Source organism: Callospermophilus lateralis, chromosome 6, assembly GCF_048772815.1.
Source record: "Callospermophilus lateralis isolate mCalLat2 chromosome 6, mCalLat2.hap1, whole genome shotgun sequence".
Taxonomy (NCBI): domain Eukaryota; kingdom Metazoa; phylum Chordata; class Mammalia; order Rodentia; family Sciuridae; genus Callospermophilus; species Callospermophilus lateralis.
Genome location: NC_135310.1, coordinates 142,338,281 through 142,361,711, shown reverse-complemented (window position 1 = coordinate 142,361,711; position 23,431 = coordinate 142,338,281). Strand labels below are relative to the sequence as shown.

The following is a 23,431-nucleotide window of genomic DNA, read 5'->3' as shown; positions in this document are numbered from 1 at the left end:
GTCTGCACTAGCAGAGCAGCTCCCATGCCGCACCGAGGAGCCAGCCTGTCACAAAGGCCACCAAGGGATGGTGGGGTCTGGCAAACTAGCAAGTCATTATCTGGAACCCAGAGAACGACTCTTTATTCATGGGACAACAAATAACGGAAAGCCTGCCGACCCAGGATCCTGCAGAGTCCTCTGGTCACTGGAGCCTTCCCGGGTGCTCTGGGAAGGAGCCAGCCTGGAAACTGGTTACCAGCCCAAGGCGAGCAGGAATTTTTGCCAGGCCCACAGAAGAGGCAGGTGACTCATTCATTCTGCTGCTGTGCCCCCCAGAGGTGAGAAGCCTGTCTGGGTTGCTCCCGCAGAGACTGAACACTGAGCACAGAACACCCAGCCAACATTCACCACACACCATTTCTGCATACCTGATCGCTTCCGCCATTTTAGTGCTTTCTCTCTTCCTGTCGTCTGTGAGACGCCGTATAAAATAAATAAAGTCAAGACCGCAACAGAAGACGCTGCCCACTGCGCTGAGCAGCACCAGCTTGCTGTCGTCCGCAGCGGCCGTGTTCAAAGCACTCTGGACTTCTCTCATTACCTGAAAGTCACCATAAGTTCAAGTGGTAAAGAGCATTTGGGTACAGAATCCCACAGCATTTTATTATCAAATAATCTAGGCAAGGAAGGCGCATTCCCGCCTGATGGAGTCTGTTACATCCACCAAGACTAAATAATTCACACATTTCTTATTTTCTATAACTGCAGACTGGGATGCTGGGGGTGGAGAATAAATATGACTATATAAGGCATTAGAAATAGGGCACAGGTATTTAAGACAGGTAATTTGTATCACCTTCCCATTCTGTGGCCACTGCGGCTGTCAGTAGATAAGGCAAGTCACACAGGGTACCCAATGGGTATTTCTACAGTTTGGACAGCAGGTGGCATATTCAACCAGTTCAAAGGAACAAGTTCAGTTCTGTTTCTTGGTTGCTCTTTCACATCAGCCTACCAACCCACACGCTTGGGACCGAGACCTCAACGGTTCGGTGCAGCAGCGCATTAAGTACAAGCACTCAGCACGGGAGGGAATTTCAGAAGGGCAGAAACTCATTTAAAAGGATCTCTCTGAAGCATTTAAAAATAACCAGCGAGGGGACTCTGCTGTCTAAAACCGTACAGAGAGGCCTGGACTGGCTTGTTAAATGACCCTGGCCAGACACACAACTTTCTGTACTCTGGTTTTCTGTTTGGAAACAACTTGCCCAAGCTTCTCACAAGGACAAAACCACCGACCACCAGAAGTAAAACTTTGGTGCAGTACAGAGCGAGCCCCAACACTCTGGTCCTGATAGTCCGTGGAATTAGCTTCGACTCCAGCCTCCTGGGTCTTTGGAGGCTGACTTTCTAGGTACTACCAACAATGAACGGGTGGCCGTTGTGTTGGGCTATGCTGAAGAGTATCTGTATGCTAGGATGCCGCCCGCCACCCCCAGCCTGGGACCCAGGGCATTTTAATCTTGTTTGAACAACAAAGAACCTGTTAAGAGTCTGATGACATCTCAGGCAAAGCACACACACAAACACTTCCCTTGTGACTTCGGGGAGGCTGTGTGGGCTCCCGTGTCCCCCATGTCCTGCAGATAAAGAGCTCCTGAGCTCAAAGAGGAGCGAAGACAGGGGTGTAGCTACTATCTCCCTGTTTGCAGCCACGGTTTGCACAGAGCTCACACACCCAAGAGAACTGAGTGGACACTCGGCACAGGCCCACTGTCCCCATGTCACTACAGCCAGAAGCATGAGGAGGAGCAAAGCTGTCAAAGTCACCTCTGCTTCCTACCTTCTGGTGGGCATCGTGAGATGGCCCAGAAGGAGGTCAGAAAGAGCACAGAGAAGAGCATCAACTCAGCAAAGCAGGCCGGGAAAATGGGGGCGTGGAGAAGCATGAAGCACAAATCAGCCCAAGGAGCATCTCACCTCTGGATTGAGTGAGTTATTCTCTGATGATTTTGTGGATAACAAGATGTGGGTGAAGCCATCCTGCTTCCGGACGACAATATCTCTGTATCTGTAGGCACTCTCTGTTTGCCTCACACTGAAACGCAACCGCTTGTCAAAAGGCTGGTCTCTTCTGTCGTCAATAAATTTCCTTTTCCCAGCCGTCACTCCTGTAACAGACGTCTGTATGTTGGTTGTCCCATTGGCTGTTAGCGCGTCCATGAACGGAGAGGAACCTGCCAAGAGCGTGAAATCACAGTGGTCTGTGATGTCCTACCACCAGCTCGCTCCCACTGTCACCTCCGAGCTGGATCACGACATTCTGCCAGCCCAGGACTACACAAAAATCAAGACCTTCAGAAAGTTGGCTTTTAAGGTATTTGTTCCTTCAAACAAGGAAACCACCCACTTACTTATCTGGCCTAAAAGATAAAAGATGGAGAGATACTTACTGAAAGAAAGCTACAAAATCTGAGAATCTTGAAGAATAGAATTAAGAGAGAATGGGTCGCTTGAAGAGTACCTGTTCTAGTCTCAAGTCTCAAGGAGAAAGGAAACCGATTAAAGAAAACAGAGTCAAGGCCATCTGCCATACAGCCAAGCTCCATTTCCTGAATGTGACTGTATAGACACGTGTATGCAGGCACCCGACTTCCCAGGTCTGGAGGGCAGAGTGATGGCTGCCATTTCTGACCACTTCTACCCGGGTGCACTGGAAACTACGGACGTCTTCCTTAAAGGGTCCCAGTGGTACTTTTTAAAGAGCCTTTTAAGTAAATGAAGCCAGCTTCCTTCTCTTCCACCACATAAAATATTCCACCAATGTTCCCATGTGCCACGGCTTCTCCATCAACAATTAGCCTTAAGAGAGTCTCCTGGACTTAACATTTCTTTTATTTATTTGTTTATTTATTTGTTAGGGATGAAACCCAGGGTCTCAGTCATGCTAGCTAAGTACGTGCCCTATCACTAAGCCACATCCCCAATTCCGAACACTCTGAATTATAATAAAAGCCAAGGGTTTCAATTAATAGTTTACTGGAGTTACCAAGATGTCAGAGTAAAAATTTAAATATTAAAACAAATAATTATTCTACTATGTATATTAACTCTCCAAATATTATCTAGCATAGTAATGAATGTAAGTCTTTGGGGAAAAAAGGAAAGAGATTATGAAAACTACATCAGATTTTATTAGTAAAATTAGCAATGGTACAAGTTTTCTGAAGGAAAAATCAAAAAACTAAGAATCAGAAATATTTCTTCCACAGGAAAAGAAAGTAAGCTATTGCCACCAAAAGACTAATAAATGGTCATTTTACAGAAGTCAAATAATCTCCCCCATAAAACAACTTGGCTTTCATTCAAATGGTAAAATAATAATATCTATTTTAATCTTTGGAATTAAAAAAATTCAATCCTCTGAAAAATTTAAAGAGGTTATAATATATGTATTTGTTTTAAGAATCTAAAAATATAAACATATATGGTTAAAGGCCCGCTCCTGCACCCACTATTGGCCCTGGGCCACTGTGCCCTAGTCAGCCCCTGGGGGTGGCTTCTCAAGTGTCCTTCCAGTGTCCTTGTCTATAGACAAGGAAATATAAATATGTATTTATCTTCCCTCCCTTTTCAAAACTACAAATGACAGCACACTAGACAGTGTTTTGTTCTATTTTATTCTCTGCATTGAAGTCATTCTTTTCTCAGACTGCACAGTATCTGCTGTACGGATATATCAGAATTCATTTTTCTAATGCACACTGGGATAAACACTAATATTCAATGATTTTAAAAATATTATAACAATCCTGCAGTGTATGGCCTTGGCCCATGTCATTCCGATGCTGGCAAACCTAGAGGGCAAGCTCAAGTGCTTCTAACTGAAAGAGCACTTGACAGATCTACCTCTCAGACGGGATGTTGCCAGTCCTTCTGTCCCCACCTCTCTCTCTGTCCATTCCTGGACCCACTGCCAATTAAAAGCTAGAGTCAACACAGCCAAATAACTTCTGAGTGCAGAAAAATGGATCATGGATGTTCTGAGCCTCTGAGCCGAGCAGGAGAGGGAGGGAACTTGGTTTTACCCAGGGTGGGTCTTGAGGGTCGGAGATGGCTATTGAGGACCCTGCCCAGAGAGGACGGCGGAACTGACAGGCAGTACCCAGAGGGAAGAGCTGAGGGCAACTGAGCCTGCTGCCAGCCAGCCGGGGAGAGCCACACCCAGGCCAGAAGACCCCCAGGGCTGAGGGTATTACAAGAGGTGGAGAAGGGAAGGAAGGTAATGCAAGGGGAGGTCAGAGGGCACACTGCACAGAATCCAGACTACAACGAAACACAGACATAAAATGTTCAATGAACACCATAAACGTTCAAATCAAGAATACGTTAAAACAGCCGCGCATGGTGTCTCATGCCTGTAATCCCAATGGCTCTGGAGGCTGAGGCAGGAGGATCACATGTTCAAAGTCAGCCTCAGCAACTTAGCAGGACACTTTGCAACTCAGCGAGACCCTGTCTCTAAATAAAATATAAAAATGGGCTGGGGATGTGGCTCAGTGGTTAAACATCCCTGGGTTCAATCCTCAGTACTTAAAAAAAAAGAAAAGAAAAGATTATGTTAAAATACTGGTTTCAGGAAAACTGAAACACAACTGAAGGTGAGAGGCACTGACATTTAGGAGAGGCTGACAACAGGGATTTTTCTGGTCTAAAATACAGATCATGTTAGGAACAGTCAGGTTCAGGGGCAAGCATGAAGGCCACGTAACCTGGTGCAGGAGGGAGGTGACGTAGACAGGCGGGGCCTCTGGCCTTCTCAGGAGGAGGGCTTCTTACAGACCACACCTGAAGGTGTGTTGGGTCTCTGAGAGTTACTTAATCCAACTTTTAATGATGCTGTTTTTCAAAGCACAAAAAATTGGTCCTGGCAACAGAGGGGGAGTGCTGTGGCTGTGGTATGAACGTGAATCCCCTCCCCATCCAGACCCTGAAATCCTCCGGGAGCCTCCACTAGACACCAAGTCCGGCGGCCCCACACTCTGAATGGAGCTGACCCCTGCAGGTGCTGCGCTGCCTCCCACAGGTCCTCCCCTGCTGGCTTAGTTGACAGCCACCCTGAACTGCTCTTCCTTCTCACAGCATCTTTTCTTTCTCTGTTTGAAAGTTTTATTCCTCTCCCAGCAATTTTGCTGGTGGCTTCCTTCTACGGAAGCAGGATTTCTAGGACACGAGGTCCACACGGCCATTACACGTGAGCTTCAGAAAAAGCCCAACATTTTCTGAGGCAGCAGTTCCTAGGGAGCCTTCTGTGGTTCTGCAAATTTAGAAACGGATTCCTTTTGGCTCATGCTGCCCAAGACGACTGAACTTGGCTCTTGGCTGCTTGTGTGAAATCTGTGTTCGCTCGCTGTGCCACTGGGGTCCCTGCTGATTTCAGGTTCTGATCTTGCTGGTGCCTGCACTACCACACCCTCCCCAGGATAAGGCCAGGGACCCTGTGCCATCCGTCTGTGAAGAGCATGAGACAGGAACCCTGCGCTACTTAGGTGTTCACGGCAGGACGGAGCCCAGCCCCGCTCCCTCTGCTCCTGGCCTCATGTATGTCCCTCTGAGCTCATCCCAGGGGACCAAGCCACATGTTCTTACAACAGCCGGGTCTGTGCCCACTTCAAGACCTTTGTGCCTGCTCTTTCCTCTGCCTAGAATATCCTGTCCTAGAACTTCAAATGGCCAGTTTCTTCTGTTCATCTGGAGGGCAGTTCCAATGTTAGCTCCCCAGACAGACTTGGATGTCCCCATCTAATGCCAGCCCTGTCCCGTCACCATTTCACATCACCCCATTTTTCTTCAGAGCACACCTAAAGCCATTTCCTTCTCAGTGTCATCAGTGTGCTCCACCAAGACCCCCTGCTCATCTCCCTCACCCAGGTATCCCCAGGAACTCAGTGAATAGTCACCGAATTAAGAAATGAAGTCCTGCCGCGCTCTTGCCTGTAATCACACTCAGGAGGCTGAGGAGGAGGATTCCAAGTTCAAGGCCAGCCTTGGCAACTTAGTGAGACCCTGTCTCAAAAAATAAAAAGGACCGGGGACATAGCTCAGTGGTAAAGTATCTTTGGGTTCAATTCCCAGTTTAAAGCAAACAAACAAAAACAAGTCCCTTTAAAGTCCAGATCCCTTGATCTAGAGATAAGATGACTTGCCAGATGTCACATAGCCTACTGCCTCCAGCCAGAGTAGGGGCAGTCAACTCTACAGTCAGAGAATGACTAAATGGGAGCAAACCCTGGGACCCAGGGAGAAATGTCCTCCATGGAATAAACTGTGTGAACATTTGGAGTGATTCACCGGAGCAACAACTCTTACGAAAGCAGAGGAGTCCCAGTGGCCTTGAGAACGGATTGTCCCTTAAGGATGAGGACACAGAGACCTCCAATGTGTTTCCATGGGTTATCAGTATAAAATCCAGAGAGAAAAGAAAGGAACTCATTTAGTAGCTCTTCTAATAACTGGTTTCCTTTTAAAGTACTAAAGAGCCAAAGATATCATCAAACATGGTTGGTGTGTTAAACATGGCTTCAAAAGGTAAAGTCTCTCTAAAAGTGCCTTGACACGTGCCTCGGGTCTTAGGAGAACGGAAGGACGGTGCCTGGCCTTCTCGCCTCCACTGGTAACTAGGGAGCTGGACAACATGTATGCAGCGGCTGATCAGACGCTGGACACAGGCAGGGCGGGCTGCTGAAGCCAGGAGCCTAACGGAGCACCCAGCTTTCTGCTGGGAGGACCTCCACGCTGCACCCGTAGGGAGGGAAACCCAGGCAGTCTACAGAAATGCCGCCCTCGAACACAGACGACGTGGGGACCCAGGAAGCCACAATTTGGGGGGCAGTGTCTGGGAAAGGAGGGAGCTACACACAATTAAGTTCCAGAACTTGAGTCTTTCTTTGCTGAGCACCGATGTGGGTATACATAGGGAGAAATTCTACAAGTCTGGGCAGGGAGCAAGAGTTCACAAAGGCTAGGTCCTCACCAGCCACTGTGAATAAACCTCATGGAACTCACGGGGCATCTGTGGAGAATCCAGGGAGGCACATATTATCAGCCAAACTGATCTAGGTCTAGAATAAAGGATACTTTGAATTGTACCAACAAAGCTTAAACATTAAGCCTCGTAAGGATCCAACTGATGTAAGTCATAATTTTCTACCAGAACAAATCTAACACTTTTTCAAAGCATACAACAAAATCCAGCATCCTGAGTCATGAAAGTCATAATTTTCATCAACCAACCAGATATGGACAGGCAAAGAAGCAGCAAGACTAATGACCAAGAGTCAATCTGTTAACAGAATAGACCTAAAAATGAGAGTGATGGAATTAACAGAAAAGGACATTTCCACAAATTAGTAACCTCAACTTGAGAAGATTAAGGATGGAACAATAAGTTGTAAATGGGATGGGGAGAGAGCAGGCATGGCAAGTTGATGGTCCTTGAGGTGCAGTCAAACCGCCTGCACCCTGTGCAGACAGCACTAATTTACCAAAGCTGCTCTCCATTTTTTGGGGGGGTACTTGTGAGTGAACCTGGGGTGCGTAGCCACTGAGCCACATCCTCAGCTTTTTTGTATATTTTAGTTAGAGACAGGATCTCACTGATTTGCTAAGTGCCTCACTAAGTTGCGGAGGCTGGCTCTGACTCTTGATCCTCCTGTCTCAGCCTCCCCAGCAGAACCGCTGGGATGACAGGCATGCACCACAGCCCAGCAGCTGCTCTCCTATTGAAAGAAGAGGTGGAAAAAGTCTTTTCAGAACATGCCCCAGGCAGCTAGGACAGTTCAACCATGGTGGGCACCTACACAAATTGGTATATATTTGCCTTCCCACTCCTAGATATATTTCTGTAAAATTTTACTTATATTATACCTATTTCTTAGGGGATATATTTCAATAAAGAGTTACATTTTCATACTAATGAATTAAGATTGGATATTCTTTTTTTTTCTTCCAGTCACAAAGCAGGCAAAAATTACAGACAAATCATTTGGCCCCTACTTCATAATACAAAGTGACATCTCTACCTTCTGACCCACAGAGAACCAGCTAGCTCCCAGCAAGTGAACTTTGCAGGTACTATCCTGTTTGCTAATGGCAGACCCTGGATCATACTATGAAAAAATCTCTGCCTCTCAATGGCTCTTACTCTAGTCTTTCTAAAGGCAGTGGGGGTGGGGTTGTGGGACGGACTAGTTGGCTGTAAAGAGCATTGCTCTGTGTTTATGCAGACAAGCATTAGTAGTCATTGTATCACTGTCTGAAATATCACTTTATGATCTGTGTTTTGGATTTTAAAGATTCCAACCAAATACACTTTCAGAGCAACAATCCTCAAATGTTGTTTTAGAAAAAGAGCGAAAGAGATATAGAGATAGTAAGAGAGTGAACACATACACATGTGCAGAAAAAGCCCAAGGATTTCAAAGACATGAGCACTGTGTGGAAATGGAAGATTAGAATTAAGAACTTCACTGATGTGATTCTGCAATCTGTATATGGGGTAAAAATGGGAGCTCATATCCCACTTGAATCAAAGTGTGAAATATGATATATCAAGAACTATGTAATGTTTTGAACAACCTACAATAAAAATTAATTTAAAAAAAAAAAGAACTTCACTGAATACTTAACAGATTGAATACTACTACAGAACAAAAGATCAGAGAACTTGAAGACAGCAATAGACTATTCAAAATACCTCATGGAGAGAAGACAAAACAACGAACAGACCTACCAAGTAGTCTAGCATACATATAGTGTGAGTTTTTAAGAGTGTGTGTCAAATATCTGCAGAAATAATGCCTGAAAGTTTCCCATATTTGATGAAAGCCAGAGCCTACTTATTCAAGAACTTAACAGATCAGGATACATGCACAACCCAAACTAAGGCACATTATAAGCTGCTAAAATCTGAAGAAAAAGATGACAAAAAGGTGGAGGTGTATTACAGATAAGACAATGGGAGAACAGCTGTGTACTATCATTAAAAAAAGAATATAATACAGAAAAAAATGGAATGTATCTTTTTTTGTTTGGTGCTGGGGACTGAACTTAGTGGTGCTTTACCACTAAGACCCCTAAGCTACACCCCCAGCTCTTTTTATTTTTGAATCAGGGTCTTGCTAAGTGCTTAGGGCCTTGCAAGTTGCTGAGGCTGGCCTTGAATCCACAATCCTCTTGCCTCGGCCTCCTGAGCAGTGGCAATTATTACCGGCAGGTGCTACTGAGCCTCGCTTGGAATTGTATCTGTAAAGTATGTGAAGGGGGCGAGAGCAGGGGAGATGAACTTAGATAGCAAACAAACAGCATAAAGGTCCTTCAACAACACAGGACAGGTCTGTTTTCTCACTGCCATGTCCTGAGCTGCTTCCCTCTGCCACATCCTTCTGCCACAGTGTTGGGGCTCACCTTGGGCCCAGAGTCATCCTGGGTTGACCAGTCTTCTAGGGACTGAGAGGTCCGAAACCACAAGCCAAAACAAGCATTTTCTCTAATTTGTTCTTGTTGGGTCTCTTGGTCACTGCATTGAAGGTCACTAAAATTGGTCCTGAGAAGGGGGTTGCTGCTGTGCCCGACCATATGGTTCAGCAGCCGTAGATAAACACAAGACTGAAGAACACCAGAGCAGAAAATATATGGGTAAAAATGAACCTACCCAGATTGCATATTTAGTGTAAGTTCCTAACAGCAGGAAGAAGAAACTGCTTGGCCCACTCACAGAAAAACAATATCTCCACTACGTTCCTATCGACCTAACAAAACCAAATAAAAACCTATATCTTATAGAAGCATATTAAAATATCTTCAAGAAAATGATCACTGTTAGAAAAATATGAATTATCAAGACTGATTTCTGATGCAGAAATTAAAAAGAAAAGAAAAATCACCAAGAGGAGTTTTAAGAAAGGGAGTTATAAAGAATTTCTTCTGTTAGCTTCCCGTCACTGTGACAGACATCCGAGATGAGCAACCTGCAAGGGAGACGTGTTTGATTTGGCTATCAGCTGCGGAGGCTCCACCCAGGGTCACGCTGGGTCCTGTGACCTTTGGGTCTGTGGTGAGGCAGTACTGACCGTGGTGGGAGCATGCGGAGGAGCAAGCTGCTCACCCAAGAGCAGCTGGGAAGCAAAGCAAGAGGAAGAGAACACGACCCACCATCCCTGGGGACACACCCAGTGACCTAAGGCCTCCACCTCCTCCCAACAGTACCAAATTGAGGACCAAGCCTTCAACACAGGCCTTGGGGACACGTAAGATCTAAACTATAGCAGCTTCTTAGGACCATTTTGGGGCCAGGCAGGTTACGAACAGTTGACTACAACAAGTGACTTCAGAGAACAGGGCTAGAAGGAGAGCTAGGACGCATTCTGCAAAGGCAGCTTCAATGGGAGAACCTGACACGCACGGCCAAGAGCGAAACCACACACTGATTTTGGTTATTACACCATCACCATCCTATTTACTAATGGTTGATCGTCTGTGGCAAAGGGCATTTTAAGAATTGTGAGATATCTTAGTGCCAGGGGAAAAAAAACCACACCGAACAACAGCTCTTCTACTTTCTAGGAAGTGTTCAGAAAACAGACATTAAAAATCCATCCAGAATCGAACTAAAACTAGGGTCAACTTAGCCTTCAAGAAATATACACAATGAATAAGTAGAAATCAATCCAATTTTACCAAGGAACATTTAAAAAAAAAGGAGGGGGGAGAGAAAGTGCTATGATTCTAGCGGACACCAAGTCCTGTTAAGCTCTCTGTTGTTCCCAATTTTAATTCTAAGATTTCCAATCAAAATCTCTGGTTAAGATTAAGCAGGAAGACAAACTAGGAGACTTTGAAAAGACTGATGAGTAATGTGTACCTTACTAGTTCTAAGTCTGCGCAAAGGACACAGGTCTGATACAGAGAAAGCTGATGGACTAGAATCAGCTCCCCAGTGATCGTACCTGCATTACAGACCAGATCATCTGGTATAAAAAACTATAAAGCTGATCATTAAAAAAGTTTTATTTAATAAAAAACAGCACAACATATGATTTCTAGATGAAAAGAACAAAAAGGACAGAAGAAAAATTCAAGTACAGACAAATTGAAAACTTCCTCAATGAAAGGCTATTTTTTACACTGATAAAAATGGATTTAAATGTAAAGAATAAAACAGACCTAAAATATATGACACACTTAAAAGGTGTACAAAGCAAACTCAAATGATGGGATTAAAAACACCAAAACATGAAAAATGGATTTGAAGGAAGGAACCTCATCTACTTTTAGATTAGGAAAACTTATAGCAACTCAATCAGTGATAGTGAAGGGCACACAGACGTGAACTGGCACATTGTTAGAAAGCAACTGTGATGTACCAATCAACTTCTGCCCACGTAATTCAACTTTCATAAGTTTACTTCTAAAAACTAAAAATTATATGAGACCTTGTTTTATGTACAAAAGGTATTCACATAACTTTTCAATTCCAAAAAAGGAACTATCAAGAGCTCTAAATTTAGTGCCTGAATGTAAGGAAATAGTCAAATTAATCATAGGTAAATGACAATATTATGTATCTGTTAAGATTTTAAAAAAATAATCCAATAAGTGCATTACAGCTGCTACCATTTACATTAATACCACAAATGTTGAACTCTTATCATAAGTCATTTCTGGGAGTCCACACAGTGCACCTGGAACTGTGTGCTGGGCCTGCAGACCTGAGAGCTAAGCCTGTGTCCTCCAAAGACGAGAATAAAGAAGTGAAAATGAAAGATGACCAAAGGATTGCGTGGAGGGGAGATGTCAACCACGTCTCCATACCAGTCTTATCAGGAGTGTAAATCATAAAATTGCTAGTAATGGCTCCTTTTTGTAGACAGAGATGGATAATTCTTGTATCTTATATTTTGTAAATTTCTGTGATGCTATTACTGTTATGATCAGGAAGCCACTTGAAAAGATACTATAGCACCCCAAATCCAGATAAAAGTTCCTGGATGTTGCTTTTCATTAGGCAAAGACAGGCTGGTATTTCCCTATCTGTGAGTTTAGGATTGTTTAATCAAGAGTCAGCAAGTTTACTATGCTGTGAAGGCAGACTTCAAAACTATTCTTGACCATCTCAGATATTCATGGTCATTAATTTTCTTTAGTCTAAAGTTGGACGTCAAGAACTATAGCATCTACAGAAACCCATCTTTGTAGAGTTAAAATACTGTCATTCAAAAATTTCAAAATACTTTCATTCCCATATTCCCCCCCCAAAAAACCCCAACAATTTTATAATCTGCAGACTGAATTCATTAAGGGTATGTTTTCATATGGACATGGAAATACAGATAGGGTTTAGCACTTGTCTAGTGCACAAGGCCCTGGGTTCAATCCCCAGTACTGCCCCGAAAACCCAAAACAAAAAGGTAGGCCTTAAACACTAGTGCCTCTTTTCTCCATGATATGTTAAGTGAACCCTTTATAAATAATTATAAATCTCCTCTGCTCCAACTCCTTTAGTTAAATAAATTCCCTATTCACAGGGATCTCTGAGCTTAAGGTGACAAATGCTCATTCTCAGTCACCTTCAAGAGAGGCAGTGCTACCTTAATGTTCTATCCAACACAAGTGATATGCCCGGACAATGAGTTATATCGCAAATTCCACGTGTTTATGTGCAATTATCTGGAGAAATTCAGGGAATGTATGACTGCTCCCAGCTACACCTGGCTGAAAACACTTGAACACACCTTAAACCGCTGTGCCCCTGCGCCAGCTGTGACACTTTGCTTGATTTCAGATCACTCTCTTTCCACCACCTCACAGTACCTCACACTGCAATCCTTCCAACATTCGATTCCACAAGCAAACTGCTCATCTTTCCCAAGGCATGCTACCACAAAACCCCTTTAACCAGTGAAACTGTGCTGTTTCATTAGTGTCTTGTCTTGCATTTTTAATGTGCCAGTGATAGTTCCCTCCTCCCTCTTTTTTGCAGTGCTGGGTATAGAACCCAGGGCCTCATGCACGCTGGGCAAGTGCTCTACCACTGAGCTGCACTCCCAGCCCTAGTGACAAAGTTTTTGAGTGCCATGTCCCTCACGTTGTTTCCCCCTTGAGCCCTGCAGTTTTTACTGAGCACTCTGAGTGGTGTGGAATTCTCAGGAATGCACACATCACATGACAGCAAACTGACTTACACAGTACCGGTTGTTCTTTTTCGCTTGATTCAAAGAAAATTCATTCACAGTGACATTTTAGACCTGGTCCTAAAAATAAAGTTATCTGATTGGTGATATGCCGTATGAACCAACTAGCAATAAGAAAGAAAAAGAAAGGACTTGGATTCTACCAAGCACCACATTCCGAGGGCTGGGTTCTCCACGGACCCGTCCTTCAGGAGCTCACTCAGGTCAAAGGGGCTCTGCGCAGACCCCACTGCAAAGCAGGCTCCTCCTCCAACGGAAGGAACTGGGAACAAAGTGCTTCCCCAACTCGGGGCCAAGGCTTCTCCATGCTCCCACTGCTGCAGAGGCCTGCGGGGCCTGGGGGTTCTACAGCAGGAGGCGGGGCTCTGCGTCCTCTGCTGGGCAACTTCTCCCCGTTCTCAGGGTTCCCTCGGCCCCTAGTCCTCCTAGTCCTCCCTAGCTCTACCCACCAGACACACAACTGGCTGCTCCCAGACCTTCGTCTCTATTTGGACATCGTCATTTTCAAGGTGACTGTATCCTGTCTGTTGGAGAGAGGACGCGGACCTAGGACCTGGAGCGCACCTGCACTGCCCTGGGGGACTCGGGGGTTCCTGCTCATCCTTCAGGCCAAGTCACTGAGCACGGTCAAGGCCTCTTGAACACCACTCTGGGGCTGCCCCACCGGACACCCTGCAGGGAGGCTCGGAGCACAGACCTGGTCTTCAGAATCGGCACCCCTGGCGGCCTCAGGACTCTTAGTCCACAGAAAACCTCTTTGTGGACGGACCCCTTGAGATCCCCCGACAGACAGCCCTGGGCTTGGGATGCAGACCAGGCGCAAGTCCCGTTTTATGCCAGAACTGAGACTCCTGGGTGCTGGGCCTGGAGGAACTTTATTTTTGTATATTTTGTTAGGAAAAAGAAATCTAGTAAAACAGCCACTTTAGACACTAGCCCCTTGATCACACAACTTAATGTAACTAAATTGAAACGCGGATGGTCTCCAACCAAAGAATGTTGAGTGTTTGATTTTTTTGAGCTTATGAAGGCACAAAAGTAATATGCCTTCAGTGGAAACTGTACTTCCAATCTTGAATTTGTATCTTTTCTTGGGCTAACCACCTATGGTTCTCCTATGATGTCAGACAGAGGCGGGGAGCCGCAGCTCCCGGTGAGCCAGGCAACAGAGGGGAGGAACAAATGAAGCTTCAAGGTGCATGTGTGGCTAAGTAGGACAGGCGCGTGGCCGAATGGGTGTCTTCAATGAATTTACACACACACACACACTTTAATTTGTTCTTTCTAAATATATATGTGACAATAGAGTATATTTCGACATATTATACTCACATGGAATAAGTATAACTTGTTGCAATTAGGATCCCATCCTTATGGTTGTACGTGACCTGGAGTTCCACTGGTGGTGTATTCACAGATGCACGTAGGAAATTTATATCTGACTCATTCTATTGTCTTTCCTATCCCTATTCCCATCCCCAACACTTCCCTTCATTCCCCTTTGTCTAGTCCAATGAACTTCTAAATTTCCCCTCCCTTGTTGTGGGTTAACATCCACGTATCAGAGAGAACATTCTGCTTTCAGTGACCTAGGACTGGCTTATTTCACTTAGCAATACTCTCTAGTTCCAACCATTTACTGGCAAATGCCAAAATTTTATTCTTCTTTATGGCTGAGTAATATTCCATCGTGTGTATGTATTGCATTTTCTTTATCCAGTCATCTGTTGTAGGTCACCTTGGTTGGTTCCCTAGCTTGACTATTGTGAACTGAGGTGCTATAAACATTGAAATGGCTGCTCAACTTTTATTTTCAACTCAGGATGGGTTTATTGTAATTATTAGGCTATAACCCCAATATAAGTGGAAAACTATCTGTATAAGGAGCCTTATTATAAAGAATAATATTGCCAGCTGCAGTGGTGCACACCTGTAATCCCAGCAGCTCGGGAGGCTGAGACAGGGGATATTGAGTTCAAAGCCAGCCTCAGCAAAAGCAAGATGCTAAGCAACTCAGTAAGCCCCTGTCTCTAAATAAAATACAAAATAGGGCTAGGGATGTGGCTCAGTGGCTGAGTGCCCCTGAGTTCAATCCCCAGTATTCCCCAAATAATGATAAGATTAAGAATTATAATTAAGAACGAGGGCCACGTTCTGCTGCATGGACACACCTCCCCTGCACTGTCTATCCCAAAGCTTGGCTTCTATGACGGCAGACCCAGTGAGCAAACGGGAGGGAGGGCTACACTGTGCTGGCCCCACTTGGGCTTCTCCCCATATGTGTGCTAGAAACCACAACAGCCCACCACATCAGATGCGGCCCGGGCCTTGTAAAATTGCCAGCCACTCAACACAAATGCCTGAGCAGTCTTGCTGTTCCAGCAGCTACCGCCACTGGTTTCCATGTCGGGTGCAGACCAGAAGGTCTTCTTCTAGGTCACGGTGCTAACCCTGGAGCTGTCTAAGGGTGCTGGGTGGGTGCTGGGTGGTCTTTCTCTGGACATAGTTTACACCACACCATGGTGCCTGTTGAGCTCTGTGATGCAAATGCAATTGCATGGCTACCAATCAATAATTACTTATTTCAAACAGAATAAAATACAAGAAATTAGAGATCATGGTGTGCCTGGGCACTGATTCATCTCTTGGAGCGGGTCACCTTGGAGAAGTGTGAGAAGGCTGCTGCGGTACTGCAGTGCCTCTGTGTGCCAAGGACATCTTTTGGAAAGCACCAGCTGTGCTCCCTGAGGGTTCCAACCCCTTACTCATCTGGGCTCGGAAGGCACCGGCCCCAGTGTAGTATGACGCTCGAGGCGCATCTGGTAAGTGAATAGCTCTCACTGGCCCCATCTCATGCACCTGCTTTCTGAGAATCATCCCTGTCCCCCTCCCTGCTCACCACCACCCAGGGGTGGCACAGAGGGAGACAGGACACCAGGTAAGCAGCCAAGTCTCCCATTAACAATGGCAGGGTCGTGGGCCGCTGGTGGCCTTTCTGGCAACAGAAGGAACAAATGCCTCACCAGCCGGGGCTGCCCACTGCCCTCTGCACTCACAGCCGAGCTGTCCACCCCTTCCTTAGGTCCCCCTCTGCGCTGCTCTCCGGACCTGCGGATTCCCCCGTCCTTCTCCTGAACCTGGACTCCCCACCCACCTGGCGGCTTCTCTGTCATCTCCTCCTGCTGCTGTCCTCGGCCACCGGCCAGCCCACAGCCAGAATGACTCCCCTCACACCTGTCATTCAAGGGCTTTCCCTGTGAGCCAAAACGTAAAACCTACTAAATCTACAGTAAGATGAATAGTTGAGGTTTCTGAGACTCAGGTCTCTTTCTAGCATCCCTGGTGCCACTTTGTGACAAAGATCCAGGTGCCACATTCCAAGACAACTGGGCCTGAGACTCTGTACTGTATGGCTCCTGGCATGGTGTCAGCACAGGGGGAAAGAGTTGCAAATGACATTATTATTATTATTATGGCATCAGGGATTGAACCCAGGGGCGCTTAGCTACATCCCTAGACTTTTTTTGAGACAGAGTTTCACAATAAGGTTGCTTAGGGCCTTCCCAAGTTGCTGGAACTGGCTTTGGACTTGTGGTCCTTCTGCCTCAACCTCCCAAGCTGCTGGGATTACAGGCGTGCGCCACTGTGCCCGGCACTAATAACTCATTATTTAAAGAGCAAAAAGAAACCTAAGAATGGAGGATGCATACGTCATTTTAGTCCATGAAGCATACAAATAGCTGAGGAACGCCAGAAAGAGACGGAAGGCAAACAAATGGAAAAAAAGAAATGAAGACATTAAAAACCCAAGAGCACATAAGCTCTTCAGAAACCAACAGGAAAAACACACGCTGTACTTTCTTCAATTAAAATGATTCGCTTTAATAGCTAACTTTTCATAGAGAACCAGTCTAAAAACAGCATGAAAAGCAGCGAGGAGGCTTAAACAGAAAACACCATTTTGGGGCGAAAAGGAAGTATGACTAGTGAGACTAAGTAACTTAAATCAACTTCAGGTAGTTAATTATGATCAGCCTGATTAAGCCCAGGGATACCTAATAATGCTGCGTCTGACGTGTCAAGTGCAACGTGTGCCGTCTACAGTGGGGGTTCTCGCCCTGACTCAACAGAGCCACTGGGGACTTTTAACAAAGTGCTCCTTGGGCCATGTTGGCAGCCACCTGAGGTTTCCAGGGTGGAGCACAGGTCCTCTGCCCACAGGATGCTGATGCAGGCTGAGGCTGAGGACCACAATTCAGAGTCAGTGTGTTTGACACCGTTTACCAATGGAGGACACTTGAGGACATTCAGGTAGGCCCAAAACAAAAAAATCAGGGCAGCAAGACAGAGCCGAGTAGCAGTAACACCTCCTCCAAAGCAGAGGAAGGAGTGTTAAACTCCAAGTAATCAAACCGATATCACAATGAAGAGATGGGGAAATGGATGCTGGGGGCCTGGGAAGCCAGCAGGGAGCTGTGAAGTGGCTGACACCAACTCTAACTTTCCTTATCAAAAACTACCCACAGAAGCAAGCTCAGGATTTCACAGTGCTATCGTCCTATGTGGAAATACTTCAGTGGTTGGTTCTTTTACTTCTTGTATTTGTAATTTTTCACGATTAGTGTCACTCAGGAAAGCAGAACTGTCCCCGCTGTGATAAGCCACTTTCCCTTAGGATGAGCCACCTGTTTACTGATAACTCTTTGCTAACTTCCTTTCTATTTTCACCAAATGCTTAAGGGGTATCCCAGCTTGTGGTTTCTTAGAGCAAGAGATCACAGGAGGTCCCAGATTCAGACATCCAGGCACAGCTTTGGCTACCAACACCCTCAGACCCATGGACACTCACTGGGCAACACTAAATCCCCACTTCCCAAGGTGGAAACTCAGGGTGTGCAGCATTAACTACCTGGCCCGAGCAGGACAGGAGGTGCCAAGGGCAGATCAGATTTGTGCCATGAGGCTTTACAAATGCCCTCTGCTCTCCATCATACTTAGGCTCCTGCCCCAGCAGGAAACATATGCACACATGAAAAACACACTGGCAAAAGATGGGGAAATGAGTGATTAATGACAAGCAACGTCATTAAGGTCAGGAACACTCCCAGGTAATGCTGGTTAAGCTCGATGGACTTGGGATTGTAACTGGTTCTCAAATGCTTTGAATGCAGTAGGTGCTCAATAAGCATCTGCTGAATGTAATAGTAAGAATTAGATTATGGCAAATCAAGGTGCTGTGCTAATCAGCAAAAATCGGAGGTGGCCAGATATGCCTTCATTCAGAGGACTCCAAGGAAGGTTTAGGGCACAAGGCCAGAATGGAAGAGAACAGATCTTTGTAGGTCTGAGTCGGTCTCGTAGGGGTTAGAGGCAGAAGTTAAATAATATGGACACAACTCTGGAGGCAATGAAGAGGGATTAGGCGATCAACATCTCACCCACCTTCCAGGAAAACTAAAAACTGGGCCCTGGAAGAGGGGATGTGAAAGATCTTCCAAGAGCCAGAAAATGTGAAGCCAAGTGCTGATGTCACTCCAACACATGGCTCACAGCCTATTAAATCTTAAGGCCTCCCAGCTGCAGTCCTCTTGTGGCTTCTGACATCAACCTGGGTGGAAGGGCCAAAGGGACTGTCTTTTCACAAACGGGGAGAAAGCCCGTGCTGGGCCCCCAGGCTGTGCGCTAGTTACCACGGCAGAGAGGAGGCAGTGCTCCGGCGTGATAAGCTTCCTCTCTTTCGTGGGGGAGTTTGCAAAGAAACACGCTAAGTACCACAGAAATGCTTTCTCCCTGGGCGCAAAACACACCGACCTCTACATGTATCCCAAGGTTGCTGATGTTGCCTACTAGCAGGGCCTACAAGAGACGATCGAAGGCCACCATTACTGGGCAACGGCTCGTGTGATTATTAAAAACAACAAAACCCACCCCCACACAATCTCTAGACGGCAAATGTGGTCAACAAGCTGCCTTCTGCTGCTCTTATCCCTGTACTGCACGGGCCCCTGGGGGCATCAGCTGTGCCCTGCAGCCCCCACCCCTGCTCGCAGGACATAGCTGGGGCCCATAGCAGTGCCCACTGTCTACTGGGCCCGTCTGTGACTGTCCTTGAGATTGTGACAGTCCAGTGTGTGCTGTGTAGACAGACACCTCACCGTCCTGGATGGGTCCCAGCAGAGAGCACCCGGAGTGCTGCTTCCTGTCAAGGCGTGCTATGTCAGGGCTCCTTCCACGGCACATTAAGTACATTCACAACGTTGCATCACGGTCAACCCCTCCAGGACTTTTTCCATTTTCCCAAATTCAAACACTGTCCCCATTAAACTAACTCCACATCCCCCACTTCCCTCCAGCGCCCAGTCGCCACCACACTCCTCTGTGTGTCTATGATCTGACCACTCCAGTACCTCATGGATGGAGTCCTGTACTGGTCCTCTTTTAACTGGTGACTGGCTCATTTCACTTTGCATAATGTCCTCAAGGCTCACTGAACTGTGGCGTACAGAGAAGTTTTTCTTTTTAAGACAGGAGAGTATTTTACTGTATGGCACTATCTATTCGGCTGACAGAATCTGGGGCTGTTATCATCTCTTGGCGATTGTGACTAATGCTGCTCACACTGGTGTACAAACTCCTCTCAAAGACCCCGCTCCCCATCCTTTGGGTATATTCCTAGAAATGGAATACACCCAATATGCTGGATTGTAAGGTAACCCTGTGTTTAATTTTTTGAAGTTATAGCTAGTATCTTTCTAAATTACCCCAGAATGTGTTTAATGACCAATTATAACCAAACTCTTGGGGAAGATTTAAAGTATGCTTATTTCCATTTCCCAGTTAAGTTTCTTCAGTGTTCCTGGGCTGAGCAAGCAGGGGAGAAGATGCTGGGTCAGCAAGTGCTGGGAGGGCTACCGTGATCAAAGATGCAGTGCACAAGAAGCCACAGCCGTTCTGAGCCTAGAGACAAAAGCTGTACGAAGAGCTATTTGTTGCACTTTTTTATGGTCAGAAACCAGCCAGCGCTGGAGCGCTGACCACACCAAGGGGCAGCAGGCACCCTGAGGGTAGGGTTCCAGCCCCAGGAGCTTGTGCCTCTGGTTGTGAGCTTGAGACTTGAGCTTCAGACACTCAAGAATTCGCTGAAAAACTCCTCCCCCCCACGCCCCGAGTGGGGGAGGGTAATTGGGGATTGAACCCAGGGTGGTTCTACCCAGCCAGTCTACTTTGTGTTTTGAGATAGGGTCTCACTAAATTGCCCAGGCTGACCTAGAACTCAAAATCCTCCTGCTTCTGCCTTCCAAGGTACTGGGATTACAGGCGTGTGCCACCATGCCTGTCTCCCTGAACACTTCTTGACCGTAGGGCAATAACAATAACTTGACAATTTCTGTTTTTCCAGGACAAAGCGTTCTAGTTGGCAATATCACCGTGAACTATGCAAAGTTCAGGGTACAAGAAGAGCCAAGCAAGTGTCCTTGCCAGAGTTTTTAAGGTTTTGTGGTGTAAAGGTCAGTGGTCTGTTGATTATCGTATGGATGAGAACCCTCTGTCAGTTTTAATCTTCATTTTGAGTTATGCTGAGCTCCTCAGAAAGCATTAATCCTTAAGGGGATTTGGATCCCTAAATCTAGAAAAGCGATCTTTAGTACCCAAAGGAAATGTAAATGCCCATCAACACATATGAAATTAAGCAGCCACAAAGCTATCAGCTATACCCAACATTGTACAATCAAAATTTAAGGACGTTGAGGAGAATGAAATTCTTAAAAGTAAACTATCATTTGAAAAAGTTAATGGACAACTTTACTTAAGAGTGATCAGTCTTTAATTATAGATGCAAATTCAAGCTATTAAGCTTAGTTTCCTTTTGAAAAAAATTACTAGGCAGGGGCTGGGTTATGACTCACTGGTACAGCGTCTGCCTTGCACTGGGTTTGATCCTCAGCACCACATAAAATTAAATAAACAAAATAAAGGTATTGTGTCCATCTACAACTAAAAAAAAATTTTTTTTAATTACTAGGTAATATATAAACCCCACCATTCTAACTAAGCATACTAAGTTGCTAAAGTAAATTCAACAAGATAGTTGATAATTCAAATTTAGTTCATTTTATTTCCTCAATAATACTTTGCAAATAGGCCAAATACTGGAGAGAAAAAGACCCTACAACAATCTGTATGTTACAATGTCATCCTGAAATACCAAAACTGAATGGAAAACCATTCAGACCTATCCTTCTGTTTAGAATGAAAAATAAAGGATTAACAGGAAAAACACAAGTGAAAATATGAGAATGACTGGGTTCAATCCCCAGCATTACACACACACCTATATACACCCACACACACCCATACACACACAGATAACAATAAGAATGCTATAAGCTCTTATAAAATAATAAAAGACCATATTGTTGATCATGTCAACAAAACTTTTGTTCCCAGAAATGATGATTCTATTTTACCTGATACTCGATTAAATTTCTCAACGATTTTCTTCACAATGTTTACGTTGTCTTTTAGAACCTACCAGCTTTTACAACTATTGTTTTAGTAAGGAAACTAATCAACTGTAAGCTAATTTCAAATCTTACATTTTAAAGGAGGATACTACCTTGGTGAGATACATACAGAATAGTGAAAAATTAACTCACAATCTATATTTACTATGCTGGCATAGTCTAGGCTAACATGTTCAGTGCTAATTTTCCATCCCTAATGCAAAGACACATCTTGTGAACCAAATCTTCAAATAACTCCTTTGGAACTATATTATTACCCACAGCAAAGTCATGTTCAAGGCGTTTGCTGATAAGCAGTTTAATTCATCAACATCAACAGACCGAGAATGAAACTTGTTATCTACGTTTTTCATCTTTTCCAGGTGCTTCCATTTCTATCAACTTCTTGAGTATTCAAGTAACAGAACACACCACGGGACAGCAATAACTTCTCTCTTCCACCCTGCCACCTATCTCTAAATCAGAAATAGTTAAAACTGGAATAATGCCTGCGTTAACTTTAATGCTCTTCCACACACCGTCAGGATGACTCTCAGCTCCCTCTGTGTTACTGTATGTTACAGATGCTGGGGGCAGAAGAGCCCATCAAGCTACAAAGGCCAAGACTTCCCAAAGCACAGGGCCCCCCCATCAAGGCAAAACCAAAGGTGAGAACACAGAAAACAGTCAGTTCTGTGGTCAGTTCCTGAAAGTAGGCCACAGACTTGATTTCTGGGGTTTCTAGAAGCCAGAAGAAGGTTGATGATTTCATTAAATTAAAAAAAAAAAAAAAAAAGGAGGGGGCGGGGGACTCAGATACAAACACAGCTATGACTTAAGATGACAAACTGGTACTTCTAAGATCCATGAGAAATATCTTCCCCGGGTTCCTTAAAAAAAAAAAAAAGTCAACATACACACTCAGCCACCCCAAAGCAGAAGGAAGGAAAAGAAAATTTAACCACAAAAGTCAAGGGCTTGGCAGGTTCCTCAAACTGCACAAACCAATTCTTTCCTTAGCATTTCTCATACATACAGAGCCATTTTTTTTCCTTCCCTAAATAAAATCTCACTTGGACCCTCTAAAACAAAACCAAAACAAGCAGAGGAACTCTGGAGGGTGGGGGCACCCACTGAGACCCAGCGCCCAGCTGCACAGGTGGCCAGACCTCCCTCAGAGGACCTGCCTAGAAAATGGGGAGAAACAGACTTCCTTGGATTTATGAAGCATCCCGAAGTCAAAGATGGGACTCCATTAGTAAGAAAGACTGGGGAGGGGACACCTCCGTCCTCACAGAGCTCGGCTGTCTGCCCGGAATGAACTGCCCCTCAAGGTGAACGGTCAGAACCGCCAAAGGAGAAGGCAGGACTGGAGAACAGAAACTGCCACCCAGTCTTGTCACCTCCTGGGCATGCTTCGGCTGGCCTTTCAGTTTGTTTTCAGAACACAGGAGCATGGTCTTTGCTTTACCCACAGTGAACTTCTCAAGAACTGTCTGCAGTTATTTATGACATTCACTCAATCTTTATTTTTAGGGTTTTTTTTTTTTTTTTCCCAGTCAAGATTTCATCACTTGGGGCTGGGGATGTAGCTCAGTGGTAGAGCACTAGCTTAGCATAGGTGAGGCACTGGTTTGATCCTCAGCACCACATAAAAACAGATAAATAAAGGTATAAAAAATAAAAAATACAATA

At 45.2% G+C, this 23,431-nt stretch overlaps 1 protein-coding gene across 2 annotated transcripts in view; it reads right to left on the bottom strand.

The window, feature by feature from the left end:
* Cdyl (chromodomain Y like) overlaps window positions 1-23,431 on the bottom strand; it is a 219,803-nt gene that overhangs the window by 14,834 nt on the left and 181,538 nt on the right. For both annotated transcript variants that reach the window (XM_076859150.1, XM_076859149.1), the window contains exons 3-4: window positions 1,963-2,219; window positions 411-583 (exon numbers count right to left, since the gene is read on the bottom strand). In XM_076859150.1, coding sequence (XP_076715265.1) covers window positions 411-583; window positions 1,963-2,219 — 430 coding nt within the window. The remainder of the gene's footprint in view (window positions 1-410; window positions 584-1,962; window positions 2,220-23,431) is intronic.